Consider the following 16976-nt stretch of genomic DNA (forward strand, 5'->3'; position numbering starts at 1 on the left):
ATTCACAAGGCCTAGGGTTAGATTTCTAGAATTGAAGTGAAAAAGTTAAAAAGAAAATAATTATTCTTTTAGGTTCTAAATTTTATTTATCAAGTGCTGTGTGAAACATGATATTGATGCTAAAGTAAGGACTGGTATTCAAAATTAGGAGCCATCTGGCAGATGAGCTGTGAAAGACCATTAGGCATTTCTTTTTGTTTGGTTGTTACTTTGTGCTTGGGAAGCAGGCGGTGGAACCACTGAGCTAAATTCCCGGCCCCACCACTAGGCGTTTCTTAACAGCTTGCTCAAGGTGAAGGCCTTTGAGTAACTCTAAGAAAAGAATCTATTTGGGCTGGGGCTTTGGCTCAGTGGTGCCACTCCCTGCCTTATAAGCATAAGGACCCGTGTTCAATCCCCAGCAAGACAAGAAAAGGAAGCATCTATTCGTTGCTTGGGAATTCACTTTAAACTTGAGTGGTTAGCCTCCAAAAGACTCAGACTTTGCTCTTAAAACTAAATGTCTTAGGAACTGTGCAAGGGGGAATTTGGGTCACAGTGATACTCACTAGTCTCATTTCTAGATCAACAACTTTCCCATTATTCTTTTCATTCTCTCAATGATGGATATATTTAAATACCATACACTTTATTATGTTTTGGGGGACAAGACAGATATTCCTTTAAAGACTAAACTAATTATAAATGGCTTTTTAAAACTATCATTTTTATTATTATAAAATTAATAATCTTGGTTAAAGTCCCCAAATGGGGTAGGGGATGTAGAACACTTGCCTACCATGTACAAAGCTCTGGGTTTGATCCCTAGTACTGGAAAAAAAATCTCGTAATGATGTCAAAATAAATGCCAGAGAAAGGGTAACTCCTGGGAACCAGACATGGAGTAGAGATCAGGGCACCTGAAAATATACTTGGGAGTAAGAGCAGAGGGTGTATCCTTTGCAGCAACTGCATTAGATTTCGTTTTATCATGTTTAACCCAAATAAGATTACACATCTTGTGGGAGAGGAATAAGACTCTCATTATTAAATCAAACAATTAAAATATATCACAAGGGATATGATCCTATTTTCACATTTCATCATTTTAAAAAATCACCAGAATTTGGGCCTCCCTTTACCTAGAAATGCACCAGAAGCATCAAAACACTGCCTCAGAATTGCCCCTGTTGCAAAAGATGTCACTGAAATTGTGAAACATCCTGCTTTAGGCTGGAAATCCCCACTCCCTACCCCTATTCTGTCATAGCTGCTCAGAGGAGTTTCCTGACCAGTCAGGAAAGGGTCAAGGTTCCCCAGGAATCCACGGCAGCCTGCCTGTTACATTATCACTTCATCATTTTTCTTTGGAAGGCAGTGGGAGCCTTCCAAAGTCTGATACAGGTACTGGACACAGCAAGACCCTAGTCAACACCCTGTAGCCTTTCACACATTTACCATCAGCACCATAGATATGTATTTGGCTTTACCATTTCTTAGGAAAAATGGGATTATCTTCTCATTAAATCCAATGAACTGCACGTCAAATCAAAAAACAAACCCAAAGCACTGAATACTCTGTGAAATATGAAGCACACAGACCAATCAGGTAATAAGTGAAATTCTGTAAGCAGAACTCATCAAAGCCTTGTCATCCTATCAAAGCTAGTCATCCCAGAGGTGCTCATATACCAGACAGGTGCCAGAATTTCGTAGCTGGCCTGTGGGAGTAGCTCATTCTGAGCTTCAGACATCAGCTAACAAAATGACATTCATGATCAGTGTTGAAGAGTAAAATAAACTATAATCCTTCAAGGAAAAAATGCCATGAGGTGGTTTAATAGAATGAGTTTGTATCCTCATTCTGGGCAAGTCATGAAGTCACTGATTCCTGGCTGTCCATGGAGATAATAAATCCAGCCCTGCAGTGCAGCCCCAGAAATTTTAAAGATGTAGTGCTTATAGAACAAGCATTGCCTGGTGCAGGGTAAGTGCTGTTGAAAAGTTAATTGTGTTATCCACAAAATATCTTTTAGACAAAAATTTCATGAGCACACAAGGTTTAAACCAAGTATGCAAATAATGCTGATAGAAATATTACTATTTCATAATGACTATTATAATTGATTTAAAAAGAATCATCCATGACTAAATAATTCCATGGGGAGAATGATCTATGAGAAGACATTTATGAGCCACATGCTCAGGTCACTTAAAAACTACAAGGAAAAAATGTCCTTTTATACTGCAGAAATCTTGAGTACACTTGGATGTTAGTGCCAGTCTAATAAGGAAAAACAACAGAAATCTAAATTGAGGGACAGTCTACTTGGAATGAATCTTTAAAAAATTATGTCTTGAGAAAATTTGAAAAGAGAAAATATTGTAGATAAAAGAAAACTATAGAGACTGGACAATAAAAAAAAAGCAATACACAAGGCTTTAGACCTTGGGTTGAAAAATAAAAAGCCACAAACTGTATAGTATAAAGACATCATTGGGACAATTGATGAAGTTTGATTATGAAGCAGTTATTGTAACAATGTAATATTCCATGACTGTGATAATTGTATTGTGATCACTTAAGTAATACCACTGTGGACACTATTTAGGGTATCTAGAGTTTTTGGAGTGATATGTGATGTTTTCAATTTATTACCAAATGGTTAAGAAAAGAGGAAGTATCAGAGAGGGAGAGCAGAAAATATTGTAAAAATGTAAGCAGTTGGTGGATCTAAATAAAGGACACAGAAGTATTCATTGTACTATACTTCACATTTTTCTTAGGTCCAAATTTTTCAAAACAAATGGTTGAAGGTGAAAATCAGGGTGTGCAAAAGGGCAGAAACCACTAATGAAGTCATCCCTCACTCTTTGTAACCTCCATTATCTTTGGAAACACCTCTGGGACCTGGCCTGGGTAGTGAGCTCCAGACACTACCTTTTCATTTCCAGTATCCTGGCAAGTGCCTAGAACATGTAGTCATAAAAGGTACACAAAGCACCCCAGTTCTCAGGGAGGAAGGGTTCAGTCAACTCCAGGTTCAGAAAAACCAGGATGGTAGCCCTGGATATTAAATTTTCCAGGCCTTCATGTTGCTGGAAAAACCAGATATGGGCTACAACAGCATCAACAGGGGCGACACCAGGGCTTGTTCTCTAGCTGTACACTTCTGGCCTCACCTGCCTTCTTGGCAGTCCAGGGCAAAATTTGCAGGGTTGTATTTGCTGCTGTCCCTCCTCTTGACATTGTTCCTGGAGGGTCTATGAACCTCAAGAGTCTGGAAGACAGCAGTTGGCCAGAGGGGCTGACCTTCAGCATGGCTACACCCTCTACCACCTAGATCCTGAAATCAGAAGACAGCAGATGGCAAGTCTGAACTGCAATTCCACGTCCACTCTGCCATTCAGCATAGCGTTCTTAGGGGCACATGGTTGGCAAGGTGAAATACTCCCTACTGGAAAACTATCTGAATCCACAAGTTGGGAACGTAGCAGCCTGAGCTACACTGCTACACACAGCTAGACACACCCTTGCCCTTAGTCTCAGTTCCACCAAAGCACAGAGGATTTCCTGTTCCTTTTCCATGATTTCACAAGCTGCTTGCTCGCTCTTGGGCTCCCATTAGAAGGCTTTTTATCCTGCCAGAAGCCAGACAGCTGACTCCAGTTTCTCCTGGTCAACACCATGGCCAGGACCCTTAGTGACCATCTGCTGAACACTCTGGAGGAGCTTGTGCCCTATGACTTTGAGAAATTCAAGTTCAAGCTGCAGAACACCAGCCTGGAGAAGGAGCATACCCGGATCCCTCGGGGCCATCTCCAGATGGCCAGACCAGTGAGGCTGGCCACCTTGCTGATCACCCACTATGGGGAGGAATATGCTGTGCGGCTTACTCTGCAGGTCCTGCGGTCCATCAACCAGCGCCTCCTGGCAGAGGAGCTCCACAGAGCCACTGGCAAGGGTAAGCTGCCCAAGTCACCTCCTGGCCCAGCACTGGCTGCTGGCAAGAGGGAAGGCATGCTTGGGCTAGAACTCTCTGCTTGAAGGTCAGGAGTCTCCCATCCACCACAACCTGAGCAACTTGAGTTCAGCACATCCTGTCCCTCTCTCTGGCCCTTATAGAGGTGTTAGTAAGGCTCTCTCAGGTTTCCAATTTTTTTTTTTAAAGGTTAAGATTCAGACTGTAAGAATCAGGAAAGGCAGGTGCTAGAGCACCTGTTTTTAGAGAATTATTTACTCTATTTGCAATTAGCATGTGCAGACGAATTAAAAGGGCTTGCAAATCAATATTAACATGTTGATATATAATATTCTCATTGTTATCCACCTAATTTCAGTTTACAATTTTTTAACATACTTTAGAAGGATATTTTAAATTTCTTAAGAATTTTTTCTCTCTTGCTTGCTCTTCCTTCTTTTACAATCCTAATGTTGCAACTTTCTTGTTTCTTACAGTGTGACCAAAGAATATGGCCTATTTAGTTTCTGCTTTTAGATACTTACAGTTTTTGAGAGTAACTTTTTAAAAAATTCTCTTTGATATATGAATTTTTCTTCCATTTATTGACTTTAAGCCTATATCAGAAATATTTTCCAGGAATTTCTATAAGGCCAAACAGTTTTAATAACATGTCTGTAGTCTGTGAGTCAGAGAGCCTAGTAGAATTTCATGATTAGAATTTCAAAATTACTTTTTCATGATGTAAATCTTGATTGTTAGCATCTTCAGGGGTTCTCACCAGTTCTTAAACCAGTTTTGGTATCTAACATCTTCTTAGAAAGCCAACAGCAAACTATTTCAAACAATGTTTGTGTGTGTGTGTGTGTGTGTGTGTGTGTGTGTGTGTGTGTGAGTGTGTTTTGCTGGGGACTAAACCGAGGGCCTCAGGTATGCTAAGCATGTGTTTTACCACTGAGCTATACTCCCAGGCCCAAAGTTTTATTTTTAGCTTCTTTAAACAAAAAAGCAAGGTACTAATTATAGATTGTTTTCATTTCCTTGTGTAGACCGTGGAATTAGGCCTTTCCTGTTATTTCCACACAGTAAACAGTATCTTGAAATTTCCAAGCAAGCTGATTTTTTTGTTGTTGTTATTGTTAAATTACCATTTACACTTGTTTCTGTCTAAGAACTTTCTTCAGCTTATGCAATGGAGGAAAAATGAAAGAACGATAAGCCTTGATTTCAAACTTTTTGTGTTGATCAAACACCTTAATTCTTTTTATGGATTGATTTTATAAAAAGTGAAATTTGTATATCTGAAATCATACATAAATTTACATGAATAACCAGAGTTGTAAGTTATTTATTTGAAACAATATCTTATTAAAACAAGTTCTCCTGCTTAAAAAATTTGAAAAGTACTATTTGAGAAAAATATAACAAATCATGTGTATGTTCCTACCTTGTGGTCATTAACTGTTAAGATGTCTAAGATGTTCCACACATTGCCTGCTGTAATTCCTGATGGGATTCATTCTCATTCTATCTCCCTCCCTTACTCCATCCCTTCAATTCTGGCCCTGGGTGTGGGACAACAACTTCATATCTTTGCATCTTTGCATCTGATTTGTCTTTACAGAACTTGGGACACAAGAAAGTTACACTGACATTTTGGCAACGTCTTCTGGGGAGAACAAGCCCAAAAGCCTGAAGGTACCAGATGGCCCAGCAGGTAATGGGCAGCGGCAAAGTGGCGATGGGGCAGCCAGCCTGCTGTCCAGCCAGACTGAGACCGTGAAGGGACCTCAGAAGAAGTCTCAGAGCAAACGAAGGGACCTGAAGGGCCCTGAGGACCCAGAAATGCAGAGTAAGCTGCTGGCTAGGAGTGCAGCACTGCCAGCCAGGAGAAGCCCAGTGCCCACCCAGTCAAAGCTCGGGAACAAGGAGAGCAGAACCAGTACACAGCTCCGGAGGAATGCCAGCTCGGCAGGAAGGCTCCAGGGGCTCTTTAGTGGGGCCCTAGGGAGGAGAGACTCCAAGAAAATGGAAATATATTTGCCTTCAGGAAAAAAGAGACCCAAAAGTCTTGAACTTTCTTCAGAAAAGGAAGAACCCCCAAATCCAGAATCTCTTCTCACCTCTCTTGAGGAAATGAGAAATGCAAAGGCAGACTTAGCAGCCACCTCCAGAGTAGGGGCTACTGCGGATCTGGAGAATGGCTCCAGGGATCCAGAATATTCCATGGTCATGGAGGTGGGTATATCCAGGATCAAACTTTCTAGTACATCTTTGGCTAGAGAAGAAAAATCTACAGCATTCTTCGAGGAAGATGGAGCTGGGCATCCAGAGACTCTGGGAAGGATGGCAGGTGGTCTGTTTCACAAGCCCTCAAATCCAGAAGTACTTTCATTTTCAGGTGAGAAGGGAGCCTGGAATGCAGAAGATCTAGCATCCCTAAGATTGGTGGCCTGTAAAGGTATTCCCTCCATCACATTTCCCTTTATTCCAACTGTATTTATATCACTGGGATACTGGGATGCCTCGTGGGATCCCCTCTGATCCTGGCTATAGACCCTAAAACCTGCACGTGGACACAGCCTTGCAAAATGTTGCATCAAAATTCACTTCATTCTTGGATCCTCAGGAGACCTTCTTTAGACTTCATGGGACCTAGATTGAGAACCCAGAAAAGATTAAGTAAAAAATATCTCCTTCCCACAATTATTCCATGACAACATGTCACAGGACCGAGATGCTATTATTTGCCTTTCTCTGGGTAGGGAGGAGAGCCATTCACCAAAATCCTAGGTCTCTCTCACTAAGGAATTAGTCCTAATGATTCTGTTTGTGAGTAACAGAAACCCCAAAATTACAGTAGCTGAAACAGAAGTTTCTCTTTTGCCCAAATGACATGCAGGTTGGTCCAGGACAAGTCCATGTGCCAGGACCCCAGATTCTTGCCTTTCTGCTCCACCAAGTTTGCCTCTGAAACTTGTAGTCTCAGATAGTGATATTTTCATTCCAGCTAGCATAAGGGCCTGGTCCTTTTTGGAGAGAGGTCTAGAAGTTTCTAGAAGCTGTTTATGAAACCTTGCTTATATCCTTTTAGCTGGAATACAGTCAAATGGCCACTCCTAACCGCAAGGGAGTCTGGGAAGCAGGCTTATGGGCAGCAGTTAACTGTCACAAGGGAGGAGGAGAGAAAGGCTCTTGGGAGCCACTAACAACTCTGTTTATAGTTGATATGTGCGTTACTGGGGCAACAAGGTTAGGAGAAGGGAAGGACTAATGGATGGCATGTGTTTTTGTTTGTTTTTTGTTTTTTGGCTTTGGGTTTCAAACTCGGGACCTTGCACTTGCGAGGCAGGCAGCAGCGCCACTGAGCTAAATCCCCGGCCTGATGGCATGTGTTTATTTCCTCTCATCTCCTGTCATTTCTGTGTTAGTCTTGAGGAAGAGCTATTCATAGCTTTTACATCTTGATTCCTAGATATAGCCTTTAGCCTTACAAATTCCCCTTCTTTGCTTTCATTTAATGCTTTTTGAACTTAGAAGTGAGCAGTCATCCATCTGCTCCTTCATTCAATATACGCATTCTCCCAGGAGCTGGGGGTCAGTCTGAGCAAGGCAAGTGAGCCACTATCCCCTGGGAGATCCACCTGAGCTTAGTAGACTTAGGTGGTTTTAAGTGGCAAAGCGAATGCTGTTCAGGATGTCTTCTTTCATTTCACCCACTAGATCCATGCCTATTCAGGAGGAAGGAATAGGTTCTATAGCAAAGGGTTGTGGGTCTTTCCTAGAATAAATGCCCAAGAATTCCAAGTCTCAGAAATAAACATGAGGCCTATCCCTTAGCTCTCAGTCCCAGTGGCCTGTCTGCTACCTCAACGAATGAAAGTCAGGGCAGAAAATGCTAAAAAGTGGTCAGATACACCAAGAACTCACGGCATAGTCTCTCTCATAAATACCTTGGGATTGCCACTCAGGAGATTCTTCTACTACTGTGTCCCCAGGAAGGCCACAAGAGGAGGCTGCATGTTTCCTTGACCATACCCAGGAAGGAGATTTACTTGGTCGTACCTGTGTGCATGGTAACTGCAGCTGTCCTGTTGTTTCTGGAGACTCTAAGGTCTTGGGCAACAGCTTGCCCAACTGCCCCAAGTGCCAGGCTTTACTGGCAAGGAAGAAATCTGGAGGTGTGAGTCCCCAGGCCCTGCCACAGTGCCAGCGCCACATGAAACAAGAACTGCTGCTCTTCTGTGAGGACCACGGAGAGCCCATCTGCCTCATCTGCAGGTTAAGTCAGGAGCACCAAGGCCACCGGGTACGTCCCATTGAGGAGGCTGCCTTGGACTACAAGGTAAGTACTGCTTGTCTGCGACCCCTTCTCTGCCATGCACCTGGACACACTGGCCTTCCTCATTTCTCTAATCACTCTGGGACAGAGGTGTACTAGACAGGACTCTTGAGCTATAAAATGCAAAAATACAATGCAAAACAGGCCAGCAAAGGAAACTACAGTTTTTGTGCTCAAAAGTCCATAGGGGAGGGGAGTATGTGCCTCCTGGCTATATCCAGGAGCTTCCAGGGGGTCACTGAAATGCTCCATTATTCCCTCTTGGCTCTGTTTCCCATTATAATAGATTCATTCTTCCTCCTTCCTGTATACTTAGCTCCTTAACTTTGCTCCTGGAAGCAGATTTTCTCTGGAGTTGACAGTAGCTAAAGCAGGAGCCAAGGGTAAGCATCTAAAAATGTTCTCTCTCCAGGAGCAAATTCAGAAACAGCTGGAGCATCTGAAGGAGCTGAGAAAATCTGGGGAGGAGCAGAAATCACAGGGGGATATGAAGATAGCACGCTTCTTGGTAAGGCTGGGCGAGACCTGTGGCTGGTCCTTTCCCTTTCAGACCTACAGAAGGAAAGAAGGGTCAGAAAGTGAGTAGGAGTCCATGACATTTTTCTCTGGTTCACAGGGCCGCAAGCATGGTCATCTGTTCTTGGGGAGCAGGGAGATAACAGCACCCAAGGCCAAGCTTGCCTTGGTAGAAGGAGACCACCCCAGTAGGGACAGTCACCTCCAAGGACCCTGTAAATTTTCTCATTCTCACCATCAGAGGGTTCATAGAGACCAAAGGCAGTGGCTTTCTCAAAGAATGAGATGGATGAAAGGAGAGGGAAACCATTTTAACTTTAAATTCTCGTGTGTGTGTGTGTGTGTGTGTGTGTGTGTGTGTAGTTTCACACATACACGTAATACTGAGAATTCAGCCCAGGGCCTTGGCACTGACCTACATCCCTGCTTCCTCATACCTTTTTAAATTTAGAGACAAGGTCATTGTAAGTCACTAAGTTGCACATGCTGAACTCAAACTTTCAGTCCTCCTGCCTCAGCCTTCCAGAGTGCTGAGATTACAGGTATGCACCACCATACCTGGCTCCTCTGTATTGTTTTTATAATTGCTATCTTTTAAATGTAAAAACCACACTGATACTTAAAATTCAAGTGGAAAACATTTTCTTTAAAACTGTGGTTTTGTGACACCATAAATTTCAGTAAGTACAATTTACTGGCCTTCTGTTGAGGTGGTAATGTCCAGCATTTTGGATGTGTAAGTTGTTTTCAATTTTCCTGGACCCTACCCTACAAAGCTTTGGTTTGTCTAATGCATTTGTTTGATCCTGACTCGCTCTGGTTCCCCAAATTCTTTTTTTTTTTTTGGTACTGGGGATTGAATTGGGGACCTTCTACTTGTAGGCAGGCAGAAGAACCATTGAGCTAAATCTCAGCCCTGGGTTCCCGAAATTCTAACCAGTCATGTTGGTACCCACCATACCTCACTGGGTCAAAGGGAAAGATAAGCAAAGGAAAGAATAAAGATGGGCATTAGCCTAGGTGTCTGGCTTTGTGGACATTCCTGAATTGTAGGAACATGAAAATCTCTTCCATCTCATATGGCTAGACGCTTATGGATAGAACAGAGACCAGTGTTCCCAAGTAGGTCAGGCAGCAGCATAGGCCACTTTGGATTGACAAATGGCTCAGCCTTCCCTTAATATACAACAGAGTCCTTTTGCTCCTCCTCTTTCTTTTTTCTCCTTTCTATAGTCCAAAAAGAAAAAAACTTTTAGGCATAAGGATGGGGACTCTCCTTTATAGCACAATGCCAACCAGTGCAAACACTATGAAAGAATGATTGTATTAGAAAATTTTCATTTTACAGATACTAGTATGATGGTTGACAGGCAGGGATTATTTAACTGACACTAAAATTTTTAGAGGAAGATTGTTAGAGAACAGGATATTTATTCACTCTCAAGATACCATTTCCCGGTAATTACAGAAAGGAAATAATGTAAATTTATAATGGAGAAATCTGGTAGGCCCTTGTTTAACCAAGTGACCAATGTAAGTCTCACAATAATGGCAGTTGACCAACTGCATATTCTTTGCTTCCAGATGAGATGGACTAGGAAGGACATTTAGGATTAACTAGTTTAATTAGTTTTCTTGCCCAAAATGTTAAACATGAATTTAACCATCAGCAAAATTGTCAGTTTTAGAATATAAACATGACAACTGACCTATTTTCTTTAAAGAAGAAAAAAGCCACCATCCTCACCAACAATGACAACACCACAAGATGAGGAGATATCTTGGGTTCAAAAGAACTAAAGAGAGAGGGAGATGTAGCTCAATGGTAGGGAACCTCCTTGGCATAAATGAAGCTCTGAGCTTAGTCCTCATACCACCAGAAAAGGAGGAGGAGAATACGATAAAGAAGAAGAAGAGGACAGAGGAGTAGGAGGAGGAGGAGGTGGAGGTGGAGGTGGAGGTGGCAGCAGAGAGGGGGACATTAGTCCTGACCTTTTGAAGCCAAAATGTTAAGACTCTTAAGTCTAATGTTTGTCGATCTGAATATCCCTCTCCCCTTTGGAAGAAGGAATGGGTTCTCTGGGACCATGTGACCTTTCTGAATAAGCTTCCTGAGGACTAGGAGAAAAAGGATGACAGAAAAACCAATGATTGACCTCTGCATGACAGTAGTGGAAACTTGTAAATAACCATTTTCTCTGTGTCTCTTCACCTGGTTTTCTGCCTGTGTGTGTGTGTGTCTCCTAATGTCATTTTATAAGGACACCAGTCATATTGGGTTAGGGGCCCAACCTACCCCAGTATCAATTACATTATCTTAAGTAAACTTGCTTGGACCCTAACTCCAAATAAGATCACCTTCTGGAATACTGAGGGGTTAGCCCTTCAACATATGAGTATTGGAGGGGACACAAATAAACCTGTAACACCAAATTTAAGAGCACTTTCCAAGAGCTATCCCTTCCAACCCTGTCTGTTCTGAAAGGTCCCAGACAATACTGCCCTTGACTCTGGAGTCCAGGCCTCCAAAAGGCTGAGGGAAGCCTGCCTTTAATCCACCTCCAGGAGGTAGTCTTCAGAGGCCTCCCTAGACACACATGCTCACCCCAGTGCACAAAGCCCCTACAACTCCCTGTCCTCTGATTTCCAGAAACAAACTGAAACACAGAAGCAGAGGGTCCGGTGCCAACTGGAGCAGCTATATCGGTTTCTCCAGCAGCAGGAACAGCTCTTTCTGGCCTGGCTGGAGCAGCTGGACCAAACCATTGGCCAGGTCTGGGAAACCTATGGCACCCAGGTGTCCCAGGACATTGCCCTCTTTGATGAGCTCATTGGAAAGCTTGAGGCCAAGCAGAGACAGTCAGAATGGGAGCTCATGCAGGTGAGTGAGCTGGGCCTGGCCTTCCCTTGCCTGCTGGGCCCAGTGAGATGATTCAGACTCTCATCATTGCCATCACCTCTACCCAAGCGAGGGCACCTCTGTCAAAGGAAGGGAGGAAGACTCTGGAGGCCTGAGTATGCGCTTGGTTCTGGTGAACTACTATGCTTCTTGGGCCCCAACCTTTCCGATGAGGTCTCCTGGGGATCCAGGGTGGCACAGCATTAAGGTGGCTCTAGTGTTATCCAGAAGAGATGTACAGGGCTCTTGTGAAGTTCTACAGCAGGCTCCAGCAAGGGCACCACCTAGGTGATTAGAATTAGAACTGAAGAGAGGTGTTTCAGCTTCCTGATGCCCCAAGGCTGGGATCCCTGGTGAGGTAGGGAGAAGCATAAAGACCTGGAGCTCAGGAGGAGAGGCCAGGATCAGCCTGGCCACCAGGAGACTGGTAACAAAAGCTTTCCTCTTTTCTCTCCTAGGACATTGGAGTCACTTTGCACAGGTACAGAGTCCCTGGTATTCCCTTGGGTATCTTGCAGGAGGCATTTGGGTGAGACAGTCCTAGGAGGGACCTGAGTCTGTAACTTCTGTGACTTGAGTCCTCCCATTTCCTGAAGCTTCTTGAGGATTTTCCTGAATTGGTGTAGGGAGAATTGGAACCTGGCCAGGATGGGGGTAGGGAGCATGGGATGAAAGATGGGGAAAAATGAATGAAAACTTACTTTATGAAAACTGCCCCTGCAGAGCTGTCTGTGGACACCCACCAGAGAAGAAGTGCTTTCTAGGAGTCTCTGGGGTGATAGCTGGAGTTGGGTTTATGCACAAAAGGCACTATAGGCAAGGGTGGGACTGTCATTTGGAGAACATTGTTCAAATCTGGTGTCTGTCATCCACCTCCAGAACTTTTTCACATTTCCATGGAAAACCCTGTACCATTAAAACTAACTTCTCATTGCTTCACCACTGGGCCCTGAAAACAACCATTTCAGTTTCTGTCTATAAATCCAAGTACACTAGGTAACACATGAAGGGAACTATACAATATTTGTTCTTTGTTGTTTGGCTTTTTCCACCTGGTGTAACATGTTCAAGGTTCATCCATATTGTAGCATGTGTTAGAATTTTGTTCCTTTTAATGGCCAAAAAAAAAAAAACTATTGGATATGTATACTACATTTTGTTTACCTATTCATCTGTTGATAGAATTTGGATTGTTTGTACCTTTTAGCATTATGAATACGTTGCTGTGAACGTGGGTATACAGTTATCTGCTTGAGACCCTGCTTTCAGTACTTTTGAGTGTATACCTAAAAGCAGAATTACTGGATCATATGATCATTCTATACAGACTTTTAGGAACCACCACACTATTTCCCACAGTGGCCACAAGATTTCACATTTCCACCAACAGTGCACAGGGGATCTAATTTCTCCATGTCCTTGTCAACATGCTTTATTTTCTTTTTGTGGTTGGATTTTTCTTGCTTTTGTTGTTTTGAGACAGGTCGGTGGGACAGGGTCTCTCTCTATAGTTCAGGCTGGTTTTGAACTCACTACATAGCCCAGGCTGGTCTCACACTTTTAGTGATTCTCCTGCCTCAGCCTCCTGAATGCTGGCATTATAGGAGTACACAACCATACCCTGCTATTTTGTTGTTTTTATGACAGCTACCCAAGTGGGTGTGAAGTGGTATTTCATTATGAGTTTTTTCTCATTTATTGTCATTTTATCTCAATAGAAAGAATAGAGAAGTGTGATTAATTTGACATAGAGAATTCTGGTAAATGATAACAATACCAATTTAAGATCATTATTTTAAAACACTCTTGATAGCAGTAGTTCTTTAAACTCCCCAGTAGATGTCAGTCTATGACTAAAGTTAAGGACCAGCATTCAGAACTCTTGAGTACAGTGAGGACTTTTCTTTGCGTAGTTCAGACTGGGCTGGGTGTGTCCTGTGGAGACTGCAATTCATTTCTCGCTCACAGGTACTCAGGCCACACTCTCTCTAGTCCTCCCTGACTAAGAGTCTCTTTTCTCTAGGGCCAAGACAGTGACTGTCCCTGAGCCATGGGCCACTCCTCCAGAGGTGAAAGAAAAGATCCACCTGCTATACCAGAAATCAGAGTTTGTGGAGAAGAGTATTAAGTACTTCTCAGGTAGGTGAGCCTGTGGGAGGATGGGAAGCAGCTGCTCAACTTCTCTGTGGGGGTCTGTGGAGCCCAGATCACCCCTGCTTCCCTCTTACCACCCAAGGCCTTTATGACCATGACCTTTAAATCATCTTCTCTTTGATTTGTTCCTAGCCGATGGAACCTAACTTAAGCCTCTTTCTGTTCCCTTTCCCGCTTTTTAGACACACTGCGAACTGAAATGGAAATGTTCAGTGGTGAGTATGGTGGCAGAAGTGTACACTAGGTGCTGTTGATTACGGGGAGTTGTTTAGAAGAGAGAAAAATGCCTGGAATAAAGGCAGGAGAAAGGTCAAGGCAGGCTCCACAGCTCTGCATAGTCTTTTTGTACCTGACTCTCTGGCTAAGTTAACTCACTAGACCATAGTTGCCAGAGTGGGTATGGTTGGCCCGGGAGGCCAAGCCTAGGATGTCAGGCCCTAAGCAGGGGGATCCTTGTCTTTCCTTGTTGCAGGGATAATGTAATTCAGGTCCTCTGGATTGGAATGCCCAGAACCTTTTCTTCCCATCTCTCTCTTTTTTCTCTCTGTAGTTCAAGAACTGACTGGTGCTCAGGCACATGCCGGTAAGTGCCCAGATCAAGACAAGTAGCCTTGGCCTCCTGGGACCCTGTGTGCCCCCACAACAATCTAGAAGAGTAGCCCTGTCCTGTTTCATGGAGGTAGGGAAAGCCCTAGCAGGATGTTGCCCATGAACTCCCAGATAGGTATTCTAATTCTCTTTGCAGTTAATGTGTTCCTGGATCCAGCAACTGCCCATCTAAACCTTGTCTTCTCTGATGATATGAAGAGTGTGAGACTCGGAAGCAAATGGGACAGGCTGCCTGACAGCCCAGAAAGATTTGACAGCTGCATCTTCACCCTGGGCTCTCCCAAATTCTTCTCTGGCTGCCAATACTGGGAAGTGGAGGTTGGAAACAAGACTGCCTGGGTCCTGGGAGTATGCCGTGCTTCCACAAGCAGGAAGGGGAGTGTAACTCTGACACCAGAGAATGGTTACTGGGTGGTCATGATGATGAAGCCAAATGAATACCAGGCATCCACCATTCCTCCAACCCACCTGCGAATGAGTGAGCCCCCCAAACGTGTGGGCATTTTTCTGGACTGGAAGACTGGACACATTTCCTTTTATAATGTGACAATCAGATCCCATATCTATACATTCACCACCTTCTCTCCCGCTGGGCCCCTTCAGCCTATCTTCAGTCCTGGAACACACGACGGGGGGAAGAACACAGGTCCCCTGACCATCTGTGCAGTGGATGGCCGGGGGCCTCACTGAATGCCCAACACTGTACCTCTACACCATCTCCTGGCCTTGCATCTGACATTCAGGCACTCGGCAGTTACCAATTAAATATCTACTGTGAGCCAGCTACTGCTGTAGGGAAGACAAGGAATAAGAAAATCCTCCCAGTGCCAAGAAGTTTACCAAATCATAGCAGAGATAAGGTAGGTATGAGCCGGAAAATGATTTTTGAACAAACAAACAAAAAAAAAGGTTTTCCTGCAGCAAACTGACCTAACTGACAAAGAGCCACTCCCAGTTCATACCCCTCCCACATCTAACACATGTCCTCCTTCATTGTCTTTTGGTCTCAGTAAGTGTCTGTATCCAGTGTATTTTTCCATCCAATCATGTAAACTAAATGTAACTTCCTCAACCAATGAACTGATGTTAAATGCCTTACATCTGTATCCCCACTCCTCTTCCCTTAACCCATATGAATCCTGTTCACTGCTGGCTCTGGGCTGATCACTTTGTGGAGAAATCCCTGATCAGTCCCCTGGTGTAATAAAGCTGTACACTTGCCTCCAACCTCTGGGTGCATTTTGATTCTTCTTGGCCTGATCCTGCTATACAACTAAAAGCTACCACACTGTGGACTGTAAGTCTACCATTACGTTTGGTGTGTTGGCTGGGAAGATTGACTGCACTGATTAAAATCACCAGTTGAAGCCTTCATAGAGGGAGCAGGGACCTCCCCAGCTCCCCCTGCCCCCCGCGCATCTCAAAGATTTCTCTGAGTCTCCTCAGAGGACTGAGGACAAACTACTCATCATCTGCAGTTTTCTGGACCCAGAAAGAGTAAGGATGCTCATCTGGTTCCATCCAGTCTGGTCATCAGATATGGTAAGACCCTGGGGCACCCTAGTTAATTTGTTTAATCCTGCCCCTCTCACCACTCCTCTATGAGAACAAACATTACTTACTTGTTTTGGGTTTAGTTTCAGTTTCTGCCTGCTAGCCTGAGAAGACAGAATCTCTGGGAAGGGGGTTGAAATGTTTAACCTCTGAATGCCTGGAGAGTGCAAGTGTGAATGAATGCAACTGAATAACATCCTTAGTTTCTGGTCCATGTGGTTCCACAGGGAAGAGAGGGGTGATCTCTCTTGGACCTTCAGAGTCTGACTGAGTTCATCTGCGATTTCATGGATGTGTCTAAGAAAGGCCAAGTGGGGGCTTTTGTGATGAGATAAATACCCCCTCAAGCCCAGAGAGTCCTTAAAGTGGCAGAGAGTCCTTAAAGTGGCTGAGAGGCCTACAGCCAGATGAACATTTGCCTGGTCTTTCCCTCAGGGGAAGGGCACCCACCTTTTGTCTGTTTGTGTTTCTGAACAAAGGAATACCTCACACACCTAGGGAGCTAGCCAGAATGGGTGCAAGTCAGTCTAAGCCCACGGTGTTAGAATATATGCTAAAAATTTTTAGGGAGAGCTATTCTTGTAATTATGGAGTAAAAATGAAACCCCAGAAGCTATACACCTTCTATGAGGTTGACTGGCCAGAACTCTACCCAGAATGGCCACCAAAGGGAACTCTAAATACAGACATTGTATGCCAAGTTTGGAACAAAGTGACTGAGACCAATGGAGGAGGCCAACCTGACCAGTTCCCTTATATGGACTCCTAGCTTAATCTTTGTTTAAAACTGCCCCTATGGCTCCATGTTTGCACTGTGAAAGACCCAGGAGCCATTTTAGACATGCAAGAGAACCACCCCAGTCCTGGGAACAATGGTGAGAGGAGATGCCTGGCAGCTGCCCAGGAACAACCCCAACCAAAGAGACTATCCAGTCTTCCCAGAGGATCCTTCTCAGGAAAA

The 16976-nt window shown here is 43.9% G+C and overlaps 1 protein-coding gene across 1 annotated transcript; it reads left to right on the forward strand.

Annotated features, from left to right (window-relative positions):
* The first annotated feature begins 2389 nt into the window (after positions 1 to 2389).
* Positions 2390 to 15285, forward strand: Mefv (MEFV innate immuity regulator, pyrin). Its single transcript, XM_010644036.3, has 10 exons — positions 2390 to 3944; positions 5566 to 6342; positions 7940 to 8286; positions 8696 to 8791; positions 11450 to 11680; positions 12157 to 12179; positions 13722 to 13837; positions 14035 to 14067; positions 14403 to 14435; positions 14598 to 15285. The coding sequence occupies exons 1-10, from the start codon at positions 3668 to 3670 to the stop codon at positions 15149 to 15151; spliced, it is 2487 nt and encodes an 828-aa protein (XP_010642338.1). The 5' UTR covers positions 2390 to 3667; the 3' UTR covers positions 15152 to 15285.
* Positions 15286 to 16976: the final 1691 nt, after the last annotated feature.

Source organism: Fukomys damarensis, unplaced genomic scaffold (assembly GCF_012274545.1).
Source record: "Fukomys damarensis isolate Sample0158 unplaced genomic scaffold, DMR_v1.0_HiC HiC_scaffold_34, whole genome shotgun sequence".
NCBI lineage: Eukaryota > Metazoa > Chordata > Mammalia > Rodentia > Bathyergidae > Fukomys > Fukomys damarensis.